Source organism: Rutidosis leptorrhynchoides, chromosome 10, assembly GCF_046630445.1.
Source record: "Rutidosis leptorrhynchoides isolate AG116_Rl617_1_P2 chromosome 10, CSIRO_AGI_Rlap_v1, whole genome shotgun sequence".
Lineage (NCBI taxonomy): Eukaryota > Viridiplantae > Streptophyta > Magnoliopsida > Asterales > Asteraceae > Rutidosis > Rutidosis leptorrhynchoides.
The window spans coordinates 13,358,706-13,383,853 of record NC_092342.1 but is presented as its reverse complement, the minus strand read 5'-3'; the positions used below and the strand labels follow the sequence as shown (position 1 = coordinate 13,383,853).

Genomic DNA, 25,148 nt, shown 5'->3' with positions numbered 1-25,148 from the left:
GGTTAGTCCTGATTAATCTTGAAAAGAAAGTGCTGAAGTGACGCACGTGACTAAAGGTCTTACTTCATTGGGAACACTCTATCTAATGGAAAATCAAAAGCTAAAAACGTAGGGGCCCACCAAAACCGGGTGCCACTTTATCTTCAAACCCAAAAAACCAAAAGAGGAAGTTACGAAAACGGTCAGAGTTAATTACTACGTTACGGATTCAGTTGTAGGTATAGGTAACGTTCTAATTTAGTCCCCTAGTTTGTGTTTCATTGTCGGTCCATTTAATCATACGTATACGATTTAAAATTAAACAGCTTGACGAGAAGTGCTACAGTTGAGTTTTGTGTTTCTAGCTTGCTGCTGTATAAAGAAGACAGCTTGTACGAGAAGAACATTAAATCATCTTCGATCTTGAATATTAGTAAGATACTCCGTATAATAAAAGTCTATAACGGCTATCATGATCCAGAAGTGTTTTCAGATTTGGGGTTGCAATTGATCGAAGCTGCCATAATCATATTTGATGTCGAAATAATCAAATGAAGAAGTTACTGATGTTCATCTCTATTCTTCTAATGTTGAAATTTAACTATTGTTTAGGTCTGTGACCCGGGAATGAAACACAAATCCGGGTCAAGGGACTAAACCCGAACATTGCCCCAATCCTGGGCCGGATCCCTAATATGTGATGTACAACGGGATATTTTCGTAATTTTCTCTACAAAACAAAAAGTACGATGATAATTATATTTATATTATACAGTAGTACATTGTATAATATTTATATTTATAATAATAAAATTAATGGACTATACGTCTCTTCTTGTTCTTCCTTGTTCCAAAAAAAAACTGATGATCACTTCCAGTTACTTTTTGGGTTGACTAGCAATTCTCGACGTTGACTTGACCCGTTTGGTAACCATTTAAGTGGATCCGAATGGGTCATAAACTCAGCAAGTCATCCGACCATGATGATGTTTTACCAACTATATTACGTTCACCTGCTGTTCAGCACTCACATTTTGTACTCGAACTAGTAAGTTTCTAACCTTCCACTTTTTTTATATGTATTTTTTTATTTTTATAACTTAAACTTATATATGTCGTTATGCTTAAGAGGGTTTTTAGTTCATCATAACTTTACCTTTGTTATTTTTGTTACTGGTGGAATTTTGGGTCAGATTTCGGGTTGGTGGGTTGCAATAATTGACCCGAACATATAATTCTACTAGTAATGATGACATAGACTCAACAGGCCCCACTAATCTACCTTGAGTTAGTGTTTAACCCGTTACAAAAACTGGTAACAGAGCTGGATCCTTATACATGTTACCTAGACAAGGTTGTAAAAGTCACTAGCTGGTCAGTACCTTGTAGGGATTAGGGACTAATGGGCCAAGTCTAGGACTAGTCAAATGTTGATCACTTTGACATTGACTTATTTGACCAAATTTGACTGATTTTGACCGGTTTAATCCGACTTTGAATTGATAGCTTCGTGACTAAATCTTACTTTGACAACTTGTGACCGATTTTTATGTAATGTTTAGGTTCGAAATGCTGATGAAAACGTGTACCCATGTGATGTGGACCCAACTCTGACCTTCATTGTTCAAGAAACAGGAGTTATAGTCTTGAATAACGATCAAGGATTTTCTGTTGAAAGTATCAAAGCACTTTGTGATGATGTTTGCGTTTCTAAAAAGGACCCAAGTGGTGACAAATATATCGGGAAAAAAGGCATTGGTTTCAAATCTGTATTTCGGGTTACTAACGCTCCTGAAATACATTCTAAAGAGTTCAATATCGCGTTTAATATACGTAATGGTTTGCCAGAAGCTATTCCACCTCGTGATATTAGTTTGTTTAGCAAAATGGTTGCCTTGGATAACGATCCAACGGACGAGAAATGTTGGAACACGTGCATCGTACTTCCAAAGAAAAACGAAGTGTTTGCAATCAAATATATTACTTTAATGTTTCCTAAACTCCATCCGTACGTAATGTTATTCCTTAACCGCCTCGAATGTATCAAGTACATTAACGTTGTAAATAAATCACTCATTGTTATGAGAAAAGAAGTTGTTGGAGACGGAATTGTTAATATCTTTCATGGAGAAGAAATGTCAACTTGGTTTGTCAAAAAGTCAAAACTTCAAGTGGATAATGTAAGCGATCATCATGTTCAAACGACTGAAATATCAATGGCGTTTATGTTACAGGGTTTAAACGAAGTAAACTACATTCGAAAGCTATATCGACATAATGTTTTCGCTTCTCTGCTTCCATTAAGCTGTTATGGTTTAAAATTTATCATTCAAGCGGATTTTATTGTTTCGTTATCTAAGGAAGAAATTGAAAAAGATAATCCATGGAATCAATGGTTGCTAACCGAGCTTCCAAATCTGTTTGTTAGTGCTGAATTTTCATTCTGCAGTCTTCCTTGTTTTAAGGAGAATCCAGCCAAGGGCATTTCCGTCTTTTTAAGTTTTGTTCCTCTTGAAGACGATGTTCACGGGTTTTTCTCTTGCTTAACACATATGATTATTTCCAAGTTGCGTGTGTCGAATTGTCTGCTTTTAGAAGGGGATGCGAATGAGTGGGTCCTCCCATGTAAAGTAGTAAGAAACTGGACGGAAGAAACACGTTCTCTGTTGCCTGATAGTTTGATAAGGGACCATCTTGATGTCGGATACTTGAATAAAGATACGGATCTAACTGATTCATTAGCTCAAGCTTTAAGCATTCAAGAATGTGGACCCAAGTTTCTTGTTCAAATTATGGCTTCTTTATGTCGGGCTGGTTCTCTCAAATCAATGGGCCTTGGTTGGCTATCATCTTGGCTAAATAGTTTGTTTTTGATGTTAGCTAATCAACCCGAGTATGATACCATATGCTCTCTTAGCCAATTACAATTTATTCCTCTTTTAGATGGTAATTATGTGTCAATTAGCGAAGGTGTAATTTGGATGCTTAAGAATGAGCATGGTTTTAAAACGTTTGGGAATTTGAATTCGAAACTCCGAATTGTTGATCCGGCTCTTTTTAGTGACCATGTTGAAAACATAACCCAAATGCTTTACAAACTTGGGGTCAAAAGATTATCTGCACATGGTACCTTAATAATGCACGTGTTACCCTCGTTATGTGATAAAAAAATTATTAACGAAGGTAAGGAGTTGATGATCGAGTATCTTTCGTTTGTGATGGTTCACTTAGAATCGGGTTGCTCTGAGTGTCTTGTTGAAAGGGAGAACATAGTTTCACGTTTGAGTAACGAAGCGTATGTTTCCACAAATTATGGGTTCGTACGAGTTGCTGATGTGGCAGTTCATTTCAATAAAGAATTTGGTAATAAAATTGATATGAGCAAGTTGCTTGGTGGGACCAATATGAAATGGGTTGAGATTGATATCGGTTATCTGAAACACCCGGTTTACCGATCCGCATCTAAAGCGTTATCGAAATGGAGGAGTTTTTTTATGGAATTGGGAGTCACTGATTTTGTGAGAATAGTTAAATCCGAAAAGAGTGATGACTGGAATTCACAAGAGTTAATCCAAATGTTGTCGCATGTTTCCTCGATTGGTGATAAAGAAAAAGGTGTGTGTCTTTCAAAGGTACTTAATACGATATGGGACGATTACTTTAGTGATAAGCCGTATAAAGCTTATGTAATAAAAACCCTTCATGGTTTTCGATGGTTGGCTTCTAGTATAGATGATCAACTTCACTTTCCTACAGATTTGTTCCATAACTGTGAAACGGTGCGTGAAATTCTTGGTAACAAGGCACCGTACACTGTCCCAAAGGTTAGTAATTTTAGTATTTCTGTTATAGGAACACATTATTCTTATGGAACGCATGAATTTTCGCATGATATGTTCTTTTTTTTTTGTTATGTAGATTTCCAATCCGAAGCTCTTAGACGATATTGGCTTGCAGAATACAATCACTCTTGATGATGCTTTAGCAGTTCTCAGTGTTTGGAGAAGTTCTAAGAAAACTTTTCGGGCCAGGTATTGTATATATCGGTGTGTTTGGCGCACTAGCTTCTTGGAGGTTTTGGGAGTTTTTAAGAGCTTGAGCTTATGATTTAATAAGCTCCATGTCATAAGCTTCATTTGGTAGACATAAAAAGTAGACCTTATGAAAATCATAAGCTCTTAAAAAAAACTCATCACTATCTTATGAAAAAAAGGTAGAGCTTATGAATTGGAAAATTACTAAAATGGCCTTTATTATATTATTTTAAATATTATTATTGTTGTCCTTTTTAGTCAATTTAGAATCATAAGCTCCAGCTCCAACTAGTTTGCCATCATAAAAAATAATAAGCTCCATCTACTAGCTTCAGCCATAAGCTCTAGCTCTAGCTAATTTCATCCGAACACACCCTATATGTGTGTGTGTGTGTGTGTGTGTGTGTGTGTGTGTCTTTTATATAATTTGTTTGATTTTATTTTTGCTCGATTGTTAATCGCTTAAAACATCGTCTATGCCAGAATATCTCAAATGTCCAAGTTCTACACTTTTTTATGGAATGAAATGAGCATCTCAAAGGAGAGAATATCTACGAATTTGCGATCTCAAGCTTTCATATTTGTTCCTTTAGTGTTTAATAACACAAATGAAATGGTATGTGGTTTATTCTTATCTCCCAAAGAAGTATGTTGGGATGATTCAACTGTACCAACGGAACAAACAAAATGTGTTTCGAGCGTGGCGTTAAGCAATGTTTATCCTGGCCTGCATGATTTCTTTGTGAATGATTTTGGAGTTTCTGAAAATCCTTCTCTTCTAAGCTACCTTCAGTCATTGCTACAGTTATCAATTGGGAGCTTGCCTTCAAGTACAGCTAAAAAAGTGAGTTATTTTTGTAGTTTGATTAGATCGTAGTCTCAAGTTGTAGTATGTTGTCAAATTGACAACCATTGTACTCTTGTTCTATTGTGTGTGAATAAAATTCATCTTGCTTTTCAAAAAAAAAAAAAAAAGTGAGTTATTTATATACTTTTCGTCACAAAATGTCTCAAGCTTTGTTATGTGATTTGGTTTCACTTTGACGGCTGGTATATGTCTGTTAGTAATGAATAATATATACCAAATTGTTCAATTTCATTTACACGGGTAGCACATTTATGTTTTGTTTGTTTATATGTTAGGTCTTCCAAGTTTTCCAGAAATGGAGTGATGGGTTAGACTCTGGGATTTTGAGTTGTGATGATATTGACTACTTGAAAAAAAGCATGCAGGATAAGAAAATGAGGGTCCTCCCAACTTGGCAAAATAAATGGGTCTCGTTGCATCAATCGTTTGGTCTAATATGTTGGTGTGACGATAAAAAACTAAGAAAAGAATTCATAAACTTGAAAAATGTTAATATTTTGCGTTTTGGGGAGCTAAGTACCGGAGAAAAACAAATGCTTCGGGATAAAGTTTCTGTTTTATTTTCTAGACTCGGAATCCCTTCTCTTTCTGAGGTACTTTCTTGACAAACTTAGACTTTAAGGAAAAAGATGTATAATGATTATAAAATTAGTGACAACTATATAATTATAATTATACTGATGTAAGTAAACATATTATTTAGAAATTAACTTATATTTTGCTGATCTGTTTGGTGCATCCAATATTCCAATCTATGCCTGGCAATTGAGACTCATACTCTCAAATTTGGGTCAACTGGGTCAAGCTTTCAGGTCAATTGAGTCTTGAGAAAAATTAGGCCATACAATATAAATTAAAACTTAAAAAGGTCCAATCGGTTTCCCTCGAACCTATTGACTCCTGTACATACAAAATATAAAGGAACAGGTATAATGGGTATCAATTTCTAAAGGTTAATAAATAGAGATTGGTCTAATGAGTCTTGTGAATTGGTCAGATGGGTTAAGCATAACAAGTTTCATTTGTCAAAAACTTATGAAGCATTCATGGTTATATAATTTATTGTGTATATTAATATTTTCTTATATATAATAAATAATAATAACTAAAATGATATAATAAATAGAAAAAATCAAATCTAAAAGTATATGACGTGTTTGGACCTATTTTACCCATGACCCGTTTTGACCCGTTACCCAATCCAACCTGACCCATTTGGACCCCTTTGAAAGTTTTACCCGTTTGACCCATGAACCATTTCAAACCAAAACTATTTTGACCCGTTACCCAAACCGACCCATCCTGACCCATTTTCCAGGTACAATCCAATCTTATGGAGATTGACTTCAACACAAAACAGATTAAATGACATGTTTGCTGATTTCCTTGACACTCACATGCTCCCTTTCTCTATAAAGTGGCAATTTTGACCCATTACTTGTAAGGGTTATGGTTTATCATTAACGGGTCAAATGGGTAAAATCTGAAAACTTAGCTAAAACTGTATTCCAACGTTCACAGCAAAAAAAAAAAAAAAAAAAAAATGGTTTTTATATTGTATATAAACCTGTTCCATCATGGACCTGTGTTTTGACCTGTTTTCCAACCTACCTTACCCACCCATTTTGCTACCCTTTACTAAATTGGTTACAAATAGTAATGTGCTACTATTGATACGAGGGATAATGTCATATAGAATGGTGTACTACTTAATGTGATTCGTCTATTTTTTATGGTTTGTGCAGGTTGTGACTCGTGAAGCAATATGGGATAACATACAAGATAATACTTCTATATGTTACTTCATAAACTGGTTACTCCCATATGCTCAACGCTACATTTATAGCTTCCATCGAAATGATTATTATTCTGAATTCAAGAACCTTAAAATCGTTTTGGTGGAAAAGCTGTTTTACAAAAACGTGATAAAGAAGTTTGGTATTGAATCCAATAAGCGAATTGAGTGCAGTTGTCTTCTGATTGACAATATTTTGTATGCAACTCCTGATTATTGTTTGGATTCTCAATCACTTTTTATGGAGATTTCTCGTTTTCTTGTTCCCGGTGTTCCTGAATTGCCCTTAGCAAATTTCCTCCACGTGATCGCAACAACATATTCAAGTTCTACAGATGATCAAATCGAGCTGCTTTTAACGAATAATCAAAAACTAATTGTGCTACCAAGTGAAGAAATTAAGTGGTCTATGTTCTGTGTTGCATCAGAAGAAGGTAACGTTACAGTTACATCAACCACAAATTCTGTTTTGTTGAATGCTTTAAGTCCTCGAAAGTCGATTCCTAAGAAAAGATCAAGAAGGAAAAATGCACCATGTTTTGATATGAATGACGGATTAAATGCAAACGAGAGAGAACAAGTTGCTTTAAATTGTTCTAAACCTGGTACGAGACGGGTGAAAAAGGTCAAAGACTTAAGTTTAGGACGTGATAAAGACGAATCAGCAAAAGCTAGTATTGAGTGTATTAGGCGAGAAGAATTTGGGTTGCATTCATATATGTTGGCTATTGAGCAAGATAATATTCTGAAGAAGCAATGTACCCGTTTAGCCGAAACACTACATTCTCTTTCTCAAGAGTTGTACTCTCGGGAATCACATTTTTTACTTGAATTAGTAAGTGCTCAATGTTTTCTCTGTTTTCGTATATGTTTTATGTGTGGCATATGGCCTCAGACTATATATATTTTTTACTTGTTATAGATTTTTATTATTATTATTATTATATATATTTTTGTTGGTGTAAAGTAACAATTTTATTTTTTTTTTTGTATTGCTTCTTTGGTAGGTTCGAAATGCTGATGAGAATGTATACACATGTGATGTTGAGCCAACTATAACCTTCATTCTTCAAGAAAAATGTATTATTATTTTGAACAATGAGCAAGGATTTTCTGATGGAAAGATTAAAGCACTTTGTGATGTCAGCAATTCAAAAGAGAAAGAACTTAGTGCTGGATATATTGGCAAAAAGGGCATTGGCTTCAAATCGGTATTCAAGGTTAGTTTTAGCTTTCGATCTTTGATGTTTTATTTTATGTATTCTTAAAGCATTCTTAATAATTTGATTTTGATCTACTCTACCAGGTGACTGATGCTCCTGAAATCCATTCTAACGGGTTCCATATCAAGTTTGACATAAGTCAAAGTCAAATTGGGTATTTTTTGCCGACAGTTGTTCCACCTCACGACGTCGATGTTTATAACAAATTGGTTAACGGTCAAACCGCCGATGGGGAATGTAGTAGTACTACCTGCATCGTGCTTCCTTTAAGATCGGATAAAGATCAAGTCGAGAATATTTTTTCCATGTTCTCTAGCCTTAATCCATCATTGTTGTTATTCCTTCACCGACTTCGTTGTATCAAGATCAAAAATATTGTAAACAATTCGCTCGTTGTCATAAAAAAGCAAGTCATCAAAGGCGGTATCGTAAATATTTTTCTCGGTAACGAAAAGTTCACATGGTTCGTCAAATCTCGTACGTTACAAGTGGATCGTATCGTTAATGATGTCAGCACAACCGAAATATCATTGGTACTTATGTTGGAGGATTTAGGTAACGGGGACTACATCTCGAAGCTCGACCAACAGCCCGTATTTGCGTTTTTTCCTTTAAGGAGTTGTGGTTTAAAGTTCATCATCCAAGCGGACTTTATTGTTTCTTGGTCAACGAGAGAAGTTGATGAACATAGTCTATGGAATCAATGGTTGTTATCCGAGTTTCCAAATTTGTTTGTTAATGCTGAGCTGTCATTCTGTAGCCTTCCCTGTTTTAAAAAGAACCCGGCCCAGGGCGTTTCGGTCTTTATGAGTTTTGTTCCTCTTGCAGAAGAAATGGATGGTTTTTTTTCGCAGCTTCCAGATATGATTATTTCTAAGCTGCGCGTTTCTAGCTGTCTGCTTCTACAAGGGGACGGTAACGAATGGGTCCCACCTTGTAAAGTAGTACGTAACTGGTCAGAACAAACACGTTCTTTGTTGCCTGATAGTTTGATAAGAGAGCATCTTGATGTTGGCTACTTGAATAAAGATACAGTTCTAACAGATTCATTGGCACGGGCTTTAGGCATTGAAGAATGTGGGCCCAAAGTTCTCGTTCAAGTTATAGCATCTTTATGTCGGGCCGATTCTCTTAAATCAATGGGCCTTGGGTGGCTATCATCGTGGCTAAATCTTTTGTTTTTGATGTTGGTTAACGAAACTGATGAGTACGATTTCGTAAGTTCGTTAACCCAACTACCAATGATACCTCTTTTGGATGGTAGTTATGTGTCAATTGATGAAGGTACAATTTGGTTGCATACTGATCCCGAGCATGGTTTTGAATCCTTCGGGAAGGTGTATGCGAGACTTCGAATTGTAAATCCTGCACTTTTTGATGATCATATCGAAAACGTAACCGAAATGCTTTACAAATGTGGGGTCCAGCGGCTATCTGCGCATGATGTTTTGAAAGTGCACGTGTTACCTGCTATTTGTGATGAAAAAGTTACGGCGGAGAATAACGACTTGATGATTGAGTACCTTTCGTTTATAATGTATCATTTGGAGTTGTCTTGTTGTGCTGAGTGTTATTTCGAAAAGGAGCATATTCTGTTACAGTTACGTAACAATGCTTTTATTTCTACGAATCAAGGGTTCAAACGTCTTGTCGATGTGCCGATCCATTTCGGTAAAGATTTCGGGAACCGTGTTGATATGAGTAAGTTGGTTAATGGCTCTGATATGAATTGGTTCGAGATCGATATCAGTTATCTGAAACACCACCCTGTTAACAAAGATGATACGTTGATTTGGAGAGAATTCTTGATTGAATTAGGAGTTACCGACTTTGTACAGATAAACAAGTGTACGATGTCAGATGATGAGTGGGATTCACAAGAGTTGATGCATTTGTTGTCTCATGTTTCCTCGAATGGTAATAAACAAAAAGGTGTGTGCCTTTTAAAGGTACTTGATACGTTATGGGACGATTATTTTAGTGACAAGCCTTATAATGGTTATGTTATAAAAATCCTACGTGGCGTTCGATGGTTGGCTTCGAGTATGGATGATCAACTTCACTTTCCTAAAGATTTGTTCCATAACTGTGAAAACGTGCGTGAAGTTCTTGGTCACAGGGCACCGTATACTGTCCCAAAGGTTAGTAATGTTATATAGAAAAATTCAATATTATATATAAGGAACACACAAAATACATGATACTTTTGTTGTTACATATACAGGTTAACAGTGTGAAATTCTTAAAAGATATTGGGTTGAAGAAAACAATAACTCATGATGATGCTTTATCGATTCTCGATGTTTGGAGAGGATCTAAGAAACCTTTTAGAGCCAGGTAGTAATTATTTTTGTACTCGTCCCAAATAACTGTCCCAATCTGACTTTTGAAGTCATACTTTATCAACTTTGACTTTAAATATTTTTGTTTCTGATAACTATTTATAATTTACAATTGCTAGGATATCTCAAATGTCTAAGTTCTACACATACTTATGTAATGCGATGAGCATCTCAAAGCAAAAGATATTGGAGACGTTGCGTTCTCAAGCTTTCATATTTGTTCCAAACTCATTTGATCCTACGACGAATGAAGTCGTATCGGGTTTGTTATTATCTCCCACTGACGTATATTGGCATGATTCTACGGGTTCAATGAAGTCGTCTACATTATCCGCTGTTTATCCCGACCTCCGTTATTTCTTTGTAAATGAGTTTAATGTACCCGAGAATCCTCCTCTTCTCTCGTACCTTCAGTCTTTGCTACAGTTATCCACCGAAACTTTGCCTTCGGTGGCAGCTAAAACCGTGAGTACATCCAATATATCGTTAGTAATAGAACTTTATCATTAGTTATTATATCATTAATACTAACGAGCGTTGTATTATGTTTAATGTTTTAGGTTTTTCAAGTTTTTCTAAAATGGGGCGATGGATTAGACTCTGGGGCTTTGAGTTGTGATGACGTTGACTACTTAAAGAAGAGTATGGAGGAAAAGGAAACGACGATTATTCCAACCGTGAAAGATAAATGGGTTTCGTTGCATCATTCATTTGGACACGTATGTTTGTGCGATGATGAGCACCTAAGAAAGGAATTCATTAACTTGAACAACATTGATTTTCTATGTTTCGGGGAGCTTACTAATGAAGAAAAACAAATGCTCGAGGATAAGGTGTATGTTTTACTTCGGAAACTGGGAATTCATTTTCTTACCGAGGTACTCTCTCTCTCTCAAACACACACACGCACACACACCATAGTTTGTAAGATGGGCGGGTAAGATGACATGTCAAAATGGGTCATTTTCGGTGAAGTTTGAAACAGTATGGGATGTATTGGCTGACTTACCAACACTTTTTGTTATAAAAAAGGTAGAAGGTTTTCCCTGTTCGGGCTACCCGGGAGGGCGAGTAATCCGACCCCATACTCTGATGTACGCAGCCCAGCAGGATTACTCCCTGGCTATTTCCAATCCATCCCTGGCCATCACTTTTTGTTATGTTTTAAGTAAATGGGTCAAAATTGCCACCTCCAAAACATACCGTACACACACACACACCCTACCACACATTTTGCAAGATGGGCGGGTCAAAATGGGTCATAATCAGTGAATATTGAAGCAGTCCGAGGTGTATCGGCTGACTCACCAACATTGTTTGTCTCGTCCCTAAAAATAGCTAACATGTTAGTTTTAACAAAAATGAAAATATTGTAACCTATTAATCTGAATCCGAATTGAATATTCCCCTTCTACCAAATCACACACGAATCAAAACCGACGCAAACCATGCTTTAAGTTAATGGGTCAAGTTTGCCACCTCCTGAATATACTAACTGTCTAGAATTATTGTGTCGTTTTGCAGATTGTAACTTGTGAAGTAGTACATGATGGGCTGACAGATAACAGTTATATAATTTCGTTGGTGAATTGGGCTCTACCGTATGCTCAGCGTTACATTTATAACATACATCCAAATGAATATTATCAACTCAAGATGTCCGGATTCAAAACCCTACACTCTTTGAAAATTACTGCGGTTGATAAGTTGTTCTACACTTATGCTATAAAGAGGTTCGGGATTAAATCTAATAATCTATCCGAATGCACTTGTCTATTACACGACAATGTTTTGCACGCATCTCGTGAATTCGATGACCATTCGCTTTTTGTCGAGCTTTCCCGTCTTCTACTTGCCGGAATACCCGAATTTCATTTCACGAATTTCCTTCACTTGATTACAACAATGGCGAAATCGGGTTTTACCGAGGCAAAAATGGAAGAATTCGTTACAAATTGCCAAAAGCTACCAAATGTCCCTAGTGAAGAATCACAATGGTCATTAGCAGGGTCTAGTACCGCTAGAAAAACGGGGAAAAAGTCAAGTTGGCCACCTGTCCATTGGAAAAAGGGACCCGTTTTGATACCGGATGATGTTGGATTATTAGATAGTATCAGTGACCCGAACATTTTGGATTCTGTTATCGATATGAATGTATTTTCTTCAGATACCCCGCAAAACGTGATAACCGGGAGGATAGGAGAAAGTGAGGCGTTCAAATACTTTTGTGCAGAACTTGGTGAAAAACATGTGACGTGGGTCAACGAGGTCAAAGAATCTGGATTGCCGTACGATATTCTTGTTGAAGATAAGGATAACAACGAGAAGGAATACATTGAAGTTAAATCAACATCGAAGGTGAACAAGGACTGGTTTAATATAAGTTTAAAGGAGTGGGCGTTCGCTGTTAAAAAAGGTGAATCTTTCAGTATCGCGCGTGTTGTTTTATCGGATAAGAAACCTGCCAAGATTATTACTTTTAAAAATCCTGCAAAATTATGCCGCTCAAAGCAGCTTCAGTTGGCTATTCATCCCCCCAAGTACTAAATATTTGTCTTATATATACTCGTGTTTATATATAATTATTGTTGACTTGTTGCTAAGTTGGAATTTAAAAAAAAAAAAAGTGTTGGTTTGTTGCAAGTTTGCGACGAACTACAATACTAATGTAGGGGATCAATGTTTGTTGCTCTTGTTTTTCATGGTTTAAACAACAAAACAACATCGAACTCGAAAATTTGTGTTGAATTCACAGCCAACAAACCATCTGATGTTAATTTGTTTACATATTTTGTAGATCATGTATAAGTTTTGCATCCACTAGAAAATTGTAATTTTTGCTCAGCAAGGAGCATATATATCTGCCTTCCAGGACAAAAAAAAAAAATGAACAAATAGATCTGATTATTTGACTTTCAGATAATGTCAACAAAAAGAAACATGTCGATTTTTACTCCAACAATGCCCGTGCGTTGCACGGGTTGTCCCCAAATTTCAAGATTTTGATAATAATTTTTTGAATGATTCCATCATCGAGTTGGCTAAGATCTTTGATGAGTACGTCATTGCAAATTCATGTAAAATCAATTAACAAACGTAAATAATCACATAAAATCTTGTGTAAACCATGATGTTGTCCTATACAAACTCATAGCTTTCGATAATAAAATGTATTAAGGTTATATATTCAATCAAACAACTTAAAACCGATATGTCACAAAATAAACAATAAACACCAAAGTAAACAAAAAAAAAAAAAAAAAAATCGTTTCTTCTATTAGAAAAATAGTTACCATCACATTGGTAAAATGTATGACTAATGTATTAAAATTCAAATGAACAAAAAATTATTGGCACAATAAACATAAATTAAATTTATCAAAGTTTACATACATTTAATTATAATGAACATACAATTTTTTATTACGTTTTTGATAATATCAATTGTTTTGGATTATTTTACTTAGTTTAATATATAGCAATTGTCGTGTACATATTCATTTGCGCATTACAATTTAGATCCAGGTGTTATTTATAGGTACATATTATTATTGGACATATATAATACATATAATACAATATATAATCATATAAAAATAAAAATCAACCACGAACAATTTTAACAATGTGTATAAAAAAGTTGTATCCCTCAAGGATAAGCAAAATCAAGTGTTATCCATGCAATATTAAGAAAAAACCCCATATTTTCTAATGTGCCACTTTAACATTCTTTTTCTTAATACTAATACTAACAATAATTAAAAACACAATTATAATGCAAGAATAAAGGAATATATATGGAAAAAAAATCTTATATGCGCACAGACTCTATGTTATAAAGAATCAATAACTCAAAATACATTTCTCATTAGGTATTTAGATGAAAAATTCAAAGTCGATAGAGATAAATGTATCGTTTGTATGAGTAGATCATCATCATTATCATCTAAATCAAAAAATATAGTAAGCTTTAAAAATTATTGTGTTGAAATCAAAAATAAAAATGTTTAAAGATTAAACATTACTATTATGTATAAAATTATGAATCTTCAAGATTTTACTATAAGCAAACTGTATTTACTACTAACTCAACTCACTATCTTCAAACTCAACTTTAAATTATTTTTATAACTTATAGTTACTATCTTGAGATAAATAAATGAGTTTATTTATATTTACAAATTAAATGAATGTAAATAAATAAATGTAATTTCTTACTTTCATCAATTAGAAAAATAAAGGAATATAGAGAATTACTCTTAACCATTATGTTATGTGACGACCTGGAAATTTCCGAACAAATTTAAACTTTATCTTTATATCATTAGATAAATATTTCAAACATATATATTACGTACAAATTTACGATTCTAAATAAATAAATAAATAAATAAATAAATATATATATATATATATATATATATATATATATATATATATATATATATATATATATATATATATATATATATATATATATATATATATATATATATATATATATATATATTAACTTAGTCATAAAACGTCCTGATTTAAAATAATATATTTTGACAAACAACGAGTCACTGATTTATAGAAGCAAATGACCACAACGCTCAATTTTATAAGTTACATTTATTATAAGGTAATTTTTTTGATAAGTAAGTCAAATTATTGATAAGGTTACACGTCGCATAACGTAAAAGGCTAGTTATCTAAACGTACGAACGAGCGCTCAAGAAACCGAAAGTGGTACATGAGTCGAGTGACAACGTACGAGTCATTTGAACAAAAATTACATTTTTACCATGCACGAGAATATAATATAATATTTAATTAATTCTAAAGATTAAATAATATATATATTAAATAATATACATATTATGTCGATGGATGAATTAGTGAATGGTGAGCTGTACTTTCAGGCCATGCGATCGCATGGCCATATAGGCAAAATCCCATGCGATCGCATGGGGGCTGGGGGCGGGAGAGGTTCTATAAATTGCTCGATTTTTGGTTCATTTCATCCACACTCCATCTCTCTTATCTATATATTCCGTAAAAACTTATTTATTATTATTATTATTATTATTATTATTATTATTATTATTATTATTATTATTATTATTATTATTATTATTATTATTAATCCTAATATTATTATTAGTAGTATTAGTATTATTAGTATACATAAAATAATACGACGAGGTTCTGCTCAAGTATTTTTCCAAAACGAGTTTTCGAGTGGGATAAAGCTAAGGAAATTATGGGTTATAACTAAGGAGGTGATGGGTATGGTTCGGGGGTATTGCTCGTGAGATCAAATTAATGTTTATCGTCTCCGTTGCGTCTACGTACTTTTCTGTAATATTAAATCACAATATTGATAAGTAAGCATTTATATCTTATCTTTTATATATTAATAGTGTATCCCTGACTAGTGCTCGAGTATATATGATTATGCATGTTTGTATATTTAATTTAGTTATTTTATAGTGTATAATGAATCACGAATTTGATACACATCCTACGGATATAAAGTATATGATATGCATGTTTTTGGAAAGGTGGCGAAAAATTATTAACGTTTCATTTAGAAATCGCGTGATTTCGATGAACGAATTAAAAGATATGGTCAACTGAATTATGTATGACGTTAATTGAAATTGTGTTTGAAACTATAAATTAATATTTAAACAACTTGTCTATGAGATTGATAAATTGGATTTTTAGATATTACTAATCGAGTAAATGAATTTCTATATAAGACACGTCTCGTCTTGTTTAACAATTGTCAAAGTTGACTGTCTTATCATGTTTTAAAGCTTTATAAACACTATAATCTGATTTTACAAGTATTGGGAAACTATATGAAATGTTAAAATATATCCAATTGCCATGATCATTCAAATACAATATAACTCATGAAATAAATAATGTTTTGAGTTTGATAAACTATAAATTCGTTCAACTATCAGGACTTATACTATGTTAATATAATAAACATGTATAGATTTAAAGATCATATTGGGCCAGGTTGACTTTTGAAATGACTTTTGTTAACTTTCACATGTCGGTCTCGAGCATTAGGATTGTGATACACTATGACCCAACCTAGCTTATTAGACATGTATTGACCAACATATGTTCTCTAGGTTGAGATCTACGGTTAATTTTGCATTCTGAGTTTCGGTCACTTTTTGGTGAATGACCTTATGTGCTGCTAAGGTGAGTTTCATTTGCTCCCTTTTTAATTGCTTTTGCAATCTATATTTTTGGGCTGAGAATACATGCACTTTATTTTAAAAACAATGGACACAAGTACATACTAAATTCTACACTGAGTTTGAACCGAAAATCCCTTAGCTTTGGTAACTAGTAACTGCCAGTTATAAGAACTGGTGGGCGCGAGTAGTAGTATATGGATCCATAGGGCTTGATATCCCCGTTCGAGCTAGAGCACTAGCCTTTTAACGGACGTATGCTATTTGAGAAGCGTACACATTGGTTTGCGTGTATTATTAAGATGATTATACAAATGGTATAAATTATATATACGTTAAGTTTAGTTACCAGGGTGCACAATTTCGTAGAATATTTTGATAAACGTTTCGGATGAAACAACTGAAATTTTGTGATCCACCTTTATATACAGATTATGCGCAACATTAAAACTATGAACTCACCAACCTTTGTGTTGACACTTTTAAGCATGTTTATTCTCAGGTTTCTAGAAGTCTTCCGCTGTTTGCTTATACGTTATACAAGCTATGTGCATAGAGTCATACATGTTTTATTCAAGAAAACTTTGCATTCACAAAATCATCACTATGTATCTTATTTTGACTGTATTATCAACGGATGTAGTATTGTAAACTATTATATACAGTGATTGTCTATACATAGAAATCATCAGACGTCAAAAACCTTGGATTTATATATTCATTTATGGTGTTTCTTTTCAAAAGAATGCAATATTTACAAAACGTATCATATAGAGGTCAAAACCTCACTATGAAATCGATGAATGATGTATTCGTCCAAAGGGATTTGGAAGGATCATCACATGTTAAGTGAATATATTTTACTTCGTACATTATTATTATTATTATTATTATTATTATTATTATTATTATTATTATTATTATTATTATTATTATTATTATTATTATTATTATTATTATTATTATGTATACATAATGAGTAGTTCATAATTAATACATTTTCATTTTTTTACTACTTTACTACATCATCACTTATCATTTCGTATATGATAATTAATCACAATTACATTAAGGAGTCAATATTAAGTAATATATATATATTAACTAATTTATTACTTTTTATCTTTATTTATTATAAATAATTTCCCTTTATTACATTAAATCTAAAAAATAAAAGAATAATAAATAAACCTTATATTCTCTTGCAAGTCTTCTTGAACTATACCAAATTTTAATCACAATTCTAAATTATTTTTTATAATAAAAAAATCAATAATAATAATTTTGTTTTTATTATCATAATATTAATATTTATATTGTTTATATATATATATATATATATATATATATATATATATACAAAAATTAAACGATTATTACATATTACGGAGTAATTACTTAACTAATATACAAATACAAAATAAATGCTAATAATATTAGAATGAAATCTAAGAAAGTAAACTACATACATAATTATAAAATAACTTGTATAAAAAATATACATATATAAATGAACTCTAAATTACTATCATTATTGATAAACAATTACAAAAATTGAAGAAAAAAATTATATGAACCTCAATAACATCTTTATATAGTGATATCGCAATATACGTTCGATGTTATGTGACCGATGAAATCAACATAAAAAGAGCAAAACAACCTACAAAAATGATGATGATGATAATAATGGATTACATTTGAATATGTGAGTAATGTGAAGATGAAAATGAGTATTTATAGGGAATAAAAAACTGTAACATCTTATGGAAAATGAAAGAAATAGTAAGATGAGGTATTTAATTAAAGGAAAATGAAAAGTTTATAACTATTGTTATTATTTAAGATATAACTTCAATAGGCTTAAAATTTATTTACCTTAGGTATTAAATTAGTTTACTTTTTAACTATTAGTTACTATTTACTATTTTAATATTATTAAATTATTAAATATTTGGTTAAAAGTTTTATTTTTTACCTTAAAATTTTTACCGTTTTACTATAATTTAATACATGAGTTAAATTATAGTTATGAGTGTAAGACTCAATTTTTAAGTGTATAATAAAATAATAATAATAAAGATAAGATTATTAATTTTTACCATGTGGTTAAGAGATTATATTGAATAAAAATAGTAGTAATTATTAATTTTTACCATGTGGTTAAGAGATTATATTGAATAAAAAATAGTAGTAATTAAGTTGGGTTAATGAACATATTTAGATATATATATATATATATATATATATATATATATATATATATATATATATATATATATATATATATTATAATTAATTATTATATTAATGGCAAATAATAATTTTTTTTAAATAAAAGTGATTTATCATGTAGTTAAGTGTTAAGATGGGTAAAAAAAAGTTAAATTAATGAAGTTAATGATCTAATTAATGGAGATGGTGAAATGTCCCGTTCATAATAATTATAAACGTTTCATATTAATTGATTTCGTTGCGAGGTTTTGACCTCTATATGTGACGTTTTTCAAAGACTGCATTCGATTTTTAAAACAAACCATAACCTTTAAAATATTACGACGATTATCAAATAATGATAATCTAAAATATAGCATTTTCACACGACCATTACATAATGGTTTACAATCATATTACACAACAATATATGTCTTCGAATGCAGTTTATAAACAATATTATACAAGCATGCTGACTCCAACTTTTGTCCATAAATTAGCATGCAACAGCGGAAGCTCTTAATAATCACCTGAGAATAAACATGCTTTAAACGTCAACAAAAATGTTGGTGAGTTATAGGTTTAACCTATATATCAAATTGTAATAATAGACCACAAGATTTCATCTTTCAATAACATGCAATCTGCATAAAAATCATTCATATGGTTGAACACCTGGTAACCGACATTAACAAAATGCATCTAGAATATTCCCATATATAAATATCAAAGTACTAAAGCAGTTCAAATTCTCTAACTGCGGCGTGTCAAAGCCCATAGATCTATCTTTAGGATTCGAGTCAATTGGTGGCAATTATAATAAACACCAATTCTTAGGCTACCAAGTTCAACAAGGGCGATATCCGGTATAACGATTCAACATAGAATGTAGTTTCAACACTTGTGTCTATTTTGTAAATCATTTTTCAAAACTGCATGTATTCTCATCCCAAAAATATTAGATAGTAAAAATGGGACTATAACTCACTTTCACAGATTTTTCCTTCGTCGGAAAAATAAGACTTGGCCACGGGTCGATTCACGAACCTATAACGAATATATACATATATATCAAAGTATGATCGAAATATATTCACAACATTTTTTATTACGTTTTAACGATTTAAGTTTGTTAAGTTAGCAGTCTAACGTTAGTAATCTACAACCAGTTGTCCACAGTTAGATGTACAGAAATAAATCAATATAAATTATCTCGAATCAATCCACGACCCAGTGTATACAAGTCTCAGGCTAGATCACAAATCAAAGTATATATATCATTTTGGAATCAACCTCAACCCTGTATAGCTAACTCAAGCATTACTGCATATAGAGTGTCTATGGTTGTTCCCAAGTAATATATATATATATATATATATATATATATATATATATATATATATATATATATATATATATATATATATATATATATATATATATATAGATGGGTCGATATGATATGTCAAAACATTGTATACGTGTCTATGGTATCCCAAGATTACATAATATATGTTAGAATACATGTATAATATAATATAAGTTAGTTAAGTTATAATTTGTATAGATTTGTTACAAATTTTACGTAGCTACAACAAGCAAAATTATTCAATCTTGTTTTACCCATAACTTCTTCGTTTTAAATCCGTTTTGAGTGATTCAAGTTGCTATGGTTTCATAATGAACTGCAATATATGAAACTAAACAGAAAAAGTATAAGTTTATAGTCGGAAATACATGTTACAAGTCAATATTGTAAGAGGTAGTCATTTCAGTCGAAAGAACGACGTCTTGATGACCATTTTGAAAAACATACTTCCACTTTGAGTTTAACCATGATTTTTTGATATAGTTTCATGTTCATAAGAAAAATCATTTTCCCAGAAGAACAGCTTTTAAATCAAAGTTTATCATAGTTTTTAATTAACTAACCCAAAACAGCCCCCGGTTTTACTACGACGGCGTATGTCCGGTTTTACGGTGTTCTTCGTGTTTTCAGGTTTTAAATCATTAAGTTAGCATATCATATGGATATAGAACATGCGTTTAGTTGATTTTATAAGTTAAGTTAGAAGGATTAACTTTATTTGCGAACAAGTTTAGAATTAACTAAACTATGTTCTAGTGATTACATGTTCAAATCTTCGAATAAGATAGTTATATATATATATATATATATATATATATATATATATATATATATGAATCGAATGATGTTATGAACATCATTACTACCTTAAGTTTAGTAGGTAAACCTACTGGAAGTGACAAAAATTGATCTAGCTTCAAAGGATTCTTGGATGACTTGAAAGTTCTTGAAGTATAATCATGACACGAAAACAAGTTCAAGTAAGATTTTCACTCGAAATAAGATTGTTATAGTTATAGAAATTGAATCAAAGTTTGAATATGAGTATTACCTTGAATTAGAAAGATATCTTACTGTAATTAAGAAAGATTTCTTGAGATTGGATGATCACTTGAAATGGATTTGCAAGATTGGAAGTAAGACTTGCAAACTTGAAAGTATTCTTGATTTTATGAAACTAGAACTTTTAGAACTTATGAAGAACACTTAGAACTTGAAGATAGAACTTGAGAGAGATCAATTAGATGAAGAAAATTGAAGAATGAAAGTGTTTGTATGTGTTTTTGGTCGTTGGTATATGGATTAGATATAAAGGATGTGTAAGTTTGTTTTCTTGTAAATAAGTCATGAATGATTAATAATATTTTTGTAATTTTGTGAGATATTTCATGCTAGTAGCCAAATGATAGTTCCCACATGTTTGATGACTCATTAAGGGCTGCTAAGAGCTGATCATTGAATGTATATACCAATAGTATATACAATTAGAAGCTGGGTATTGTACGAGTACGAGTACCGAACGAATACGAGTAGAATTCTTGATGAAAATGTATGAGAATGCAATTGTAACCAATTTTGTTAAGTACAAGTATTTTGATATGTGTCTTGAAGTCTTCCAAAAGTGTACTAATACATCTTAATATACTACAAGTATATACATTTTAACTGAGTCGTTAAGTCATCGTTAGTCGTTACATGTAAGTGTTGTTTTGAAACCTTTAAGTTAACGATCTCATTTAATGTTGTTAACCCATTGTTTATTATATCTAATGAGATGTTAAATTATTACATTATCATGATATTATGATGTATGAATATATTTTAATATGGTATATATACATTAAAATGTCGTTACAACGATAATCGTTACATATATGTCTCGTTTCGAAATTCTTAAGTTAGTAGTCTTGTTTTACATATGTAGTTCATTGTTATCATACTTAATGATATATATATATATATATATATATATATATATATATATATATATATATATATATATATATATATATATAATTATCATTTTATCATTTTAAATATAGTGTAACAATATCTTAATATGATACATATGTATTTAGTAAAATGTTGTTATAACGATAATCGTTATATATATCGTTTCGAGTTTCTTAACTTAGTAGTCTCATTTTTATGTATATAACTCATTGTTAATATACCTAATGAGATACTTACATATCATAATATCATGTTATATATATATATATATATATATATATATATATATATATATATATATATATATATATATATATATATATATATATATATATATATCATATAGTTTTTACAAGTTTTAACGTTCGTGAATCGCCGGTCAATTTGGGTGGTCAATTGTCTACATGAAACCTATTTAAATTAATCAAGTCTTAACAAGTTTGATTGCTTAACATGTTGAAAATATTTAATCATGCAAATATAGTTTTCATTTAATATATATAATCATGAAAAAGTTCGGGTCACTACAGATGGGAGTCAAAATTTAGATATATATATAGATTGAAGGTGTATTTATTTATTTTGTATTAATTTAAATAAAATAAAATAAATAAAATTAATGATGGGGCGATGAAGTTTTGACACATAGGAACAAATTTATATGAGTAATATTCATTTGAATTGATAAATTAAGTTGAAATCCAAGGGACCAATGAGAGAGCCATATGTGGCGCGAAAATCATATGTGATTGAAAAAAATTCAGTTTTTTTTCGAAATTTTTTTTTAAAACTTTTTTTTCGAAATTTTTTGTTATTTTTCAAAAAAAAAAAAATTTCAAATTTTTTTTTACAATCAAATGTGATTTACCTGCACAATCACATGTGATTGAATTGTACAATCACATGTGATTGGATTTGACATGTATAATTACATGTGGTTGGGTTTACAATCACATGTGATTGACATGCAGAATCACATGTGATTGTAAAAAAAAATTCGAAAAAAAATTTCGAAAATTTTTTATTTCGAAAAAAAACATTTCGAATTTTTTTTGTGCCACATGTCGCGCTCTCGTTGTCCCCTTGGATTTCAAACAAATTAATGAATACAAGTGATTAAAACTCTAAAAATGTCACATGTCGATTTTTACTCCAATTGCAATCATCCTTCTACACATCAACTTAAAATCAAACTAAACAATACTAATTTATTGAGAAATTGTGACTTTTATCTTATTTTTAAAGCAATTTATCCAATTGATTATCCAAATATACCTTAAACCACTCTCTATCGTCACTCCTTTAACAGAACTTTTTTCCACCACCTCAGCACAAAAACCTTTAACATCACAAAAAAAATTAATTATTTCTTCTTTGGTTTTTTTTTTTTTTTTTTTAATCACATTCATCAAAGTCTTTCTCCCTTTCATTACCCCTCACACTCATAGGCGGATGTTGCAGAAATCGGTTCTCGGGGAGTTCTCGGCAAGGTCTCCAAAACGAGAACTCGGAGAACTCGGGGAGAACTCGGGGAGTTATCGGCGGTTGACTTTCGTTGACTTTTGAAATTTTATCGAGCTTTTTCCGAGATTTTACCGAGATTTGACCGATTTTTTTGAGATTTGACCGATTTTTCCGAGATTTGACCGATTTTTTGGAGATTTGACCGATTTTTGGTCGTTGACCCATTTTTTGACCGATTTCAAAACGAGTTCTCGTCAGGAATGAAATTCCGAGATCTCGCCGAGTTCTCCCGATTTTTGCAACCATGGGCGGATCCAATGTGTTAGAGAGGGGGGGCGCCCGCCCCCGGTGGATTTTTAAATTTTAGTGCAAATTTTTTAGGTTTTTTGATTTTGGCCCAAAACCTTCACATTTTGCCCCACAATCTCCACATTTTGCCCCAAAACCTTCGTATTTTGCTCAAAAACCTCTAAATTTTGCTCAAAAAACTTTATATTTTGCCCAAAAACCTCTATATTTTGTCAAAAAAAAATTTACGTTTTAAAAAAAATCGCCTCCGGTGAAAAATTTTCCTGGATCCGCCACTGCTCACACTCACATTTCTTTATTCAAAACCCACAACCTAAAAATCATTCAAAACCCACAGTTAAAAATCAAAGACCATAGGGTAACACTATTCTGGTTGTTAACACAAAGCTTTTGTCATTGACCCCCTTTGGTTTTTTCATATATTTGGAAGGTAAACACATATAGTAACAATTACAGTAATAAATATCAACAGTTTTCCATTTCATTTAAATCTTGAGTCATTAATTAATAAATACGGAGTAATAAATAAACAAACTTTAATTTCATTCTCATCGTACTCACGGGCAGCATCGCTACAATCGAACTCATTAGTGCCGTCAAAAAGCAAAGTTGGCTCAGCTCGTCTTCTTGTTTTCCTTCACTGTTTCCCATAATTTTGACTCGCTTAAAAGGTGAATTATAACTTTTGCTCTATCATGTTTTTAATTGTTGCTAGTGATTAGGTTGTGAGTTTTTTAAAGATGAAGAATTGTGAGTGAGGGTAAAGAAAGGGGAAGAGGCTTTGATTGGGTGCGTGCGATGAAATAGTCGTATAGAATAAGAAGAGAGAAACAATTGATAAATCATAGTGTATCAGTTTATTTTTTTTATTTTTATTTATTTATTTATTTATTTATTTTTTTTTTTTTCGGAAAACCTAAGAACTTTTATAAATAGAAAGGATTTCATCCAAAAGATAAAAACCCTTTTAAACATACAAACTTGAGAAACTATCGAGCTAAATAAAACAAAAAATAAGAACAAAAGCTCACGACAAGAACAACAAAGCAATCTAACAAACACACAACTAATATTTAAACCAATAAAAACGAAGAGAAGCAAATAGAGAAGGCAACCGCAGAACCCGAACATAATATATCCTTAATAAACACCCCAAATTTTTCTAACTCGGTGCCTTGAACCGGTTTATCTTTTTTCTTTTTTTTATGCTTTCTAGATTTAGCCGTATCCTTAGGCGGTTCATTTATTTAAACTAAAACAGGTGCATAATAGGAATTTTATGTAAAATAATGTGTACGGATGAAAAATGGATGTGTGAGTATCACCTTCCAACAAAAATGGGTGTACAGGACACACGTACGAAGCCTTGGGTGGCGATGTGGGTGGCGAGCT

The 25,148-nt window shown here is 31.8% G+C and overlaps 1 protein-coding gene and 1 long non-coding RNA gene across 2 annotated transcripts; one reads left to right on the top strand and one right to left on the bottom strand.

Annotated features, from left to right (window-relative positions):
• The first annotated feature begins 699 nt into the window (after window positions 1–699).
• On the top strand, window positions 700–12,995 carry LOC139871924 (protein NO VEIN-like). The gene is made up of 13 exons (XM_071859676.1): window positions 700–723; window positions 858–1,027; window positions 1,542–3,803; window positions 3,898–4,010; window positions 4,497–4,857; window positions 5,157–5,474; window positions 6,627–7,511; window positions 7,684–7,896; window positions 7,983–10,040; window positions 10,124–10,236; window positions 10,361–10,706; window positions 10,802–11,119; window positions 11,766–12,995. Exons 2-13 carry the CDS (start codon window positions 929–931, stop codon window positions 12,786–12,788), a joined length of 8,109 nt encoding a protein of 2,702 aa, XP_071715777.1. The 5' UTR covers window positions 700–723; window positions 858–928; the 3' UTR covers window positions 12,789–12,995.
• A 6,098-nt stretch (window positions 12,996–19,093) lies between these two features.
• On the bottom strand, window positions 19,094–24,595 carry LOC139871580 (uncharacterized). The gene is made up of 3 exons (XR_011766681.1): window positions 24,318–24,595; window positions 23,259–23,322; window positions 19,094–19,191 (listed from the first exon to the last, which is right to left on the bottom strand). It is a non-coding gene; the product is annotated as an uncharacterized lncRNA (long non-coding RNA).
• Window positions 24,596–25,148: the final 553 nt, after the last annotated feature.

Coding starts and splice junctions, on each gene's coding strand:
- LOC139871924 (XM_071859676.1), top strand. CDS start 929: ATGGGTCATAAACTCAGCAAGTCATCCGACCATGATGATGTTTTACCA. Junction 10,237..10,360: donor AAGAAACCTTTTAGAGCCAG/GTAGTAATTATT, acceptor TACAATTGCTAG/GATATCTCAAATGTCTAAGT. Junction 10,707..10,801: donor CTTCGGTGGCAGCTAAAACC/GTGAGTACATCC, acceptor TTAATGTTTTAG/GTTTTTCAAGTTTTTCTAAA.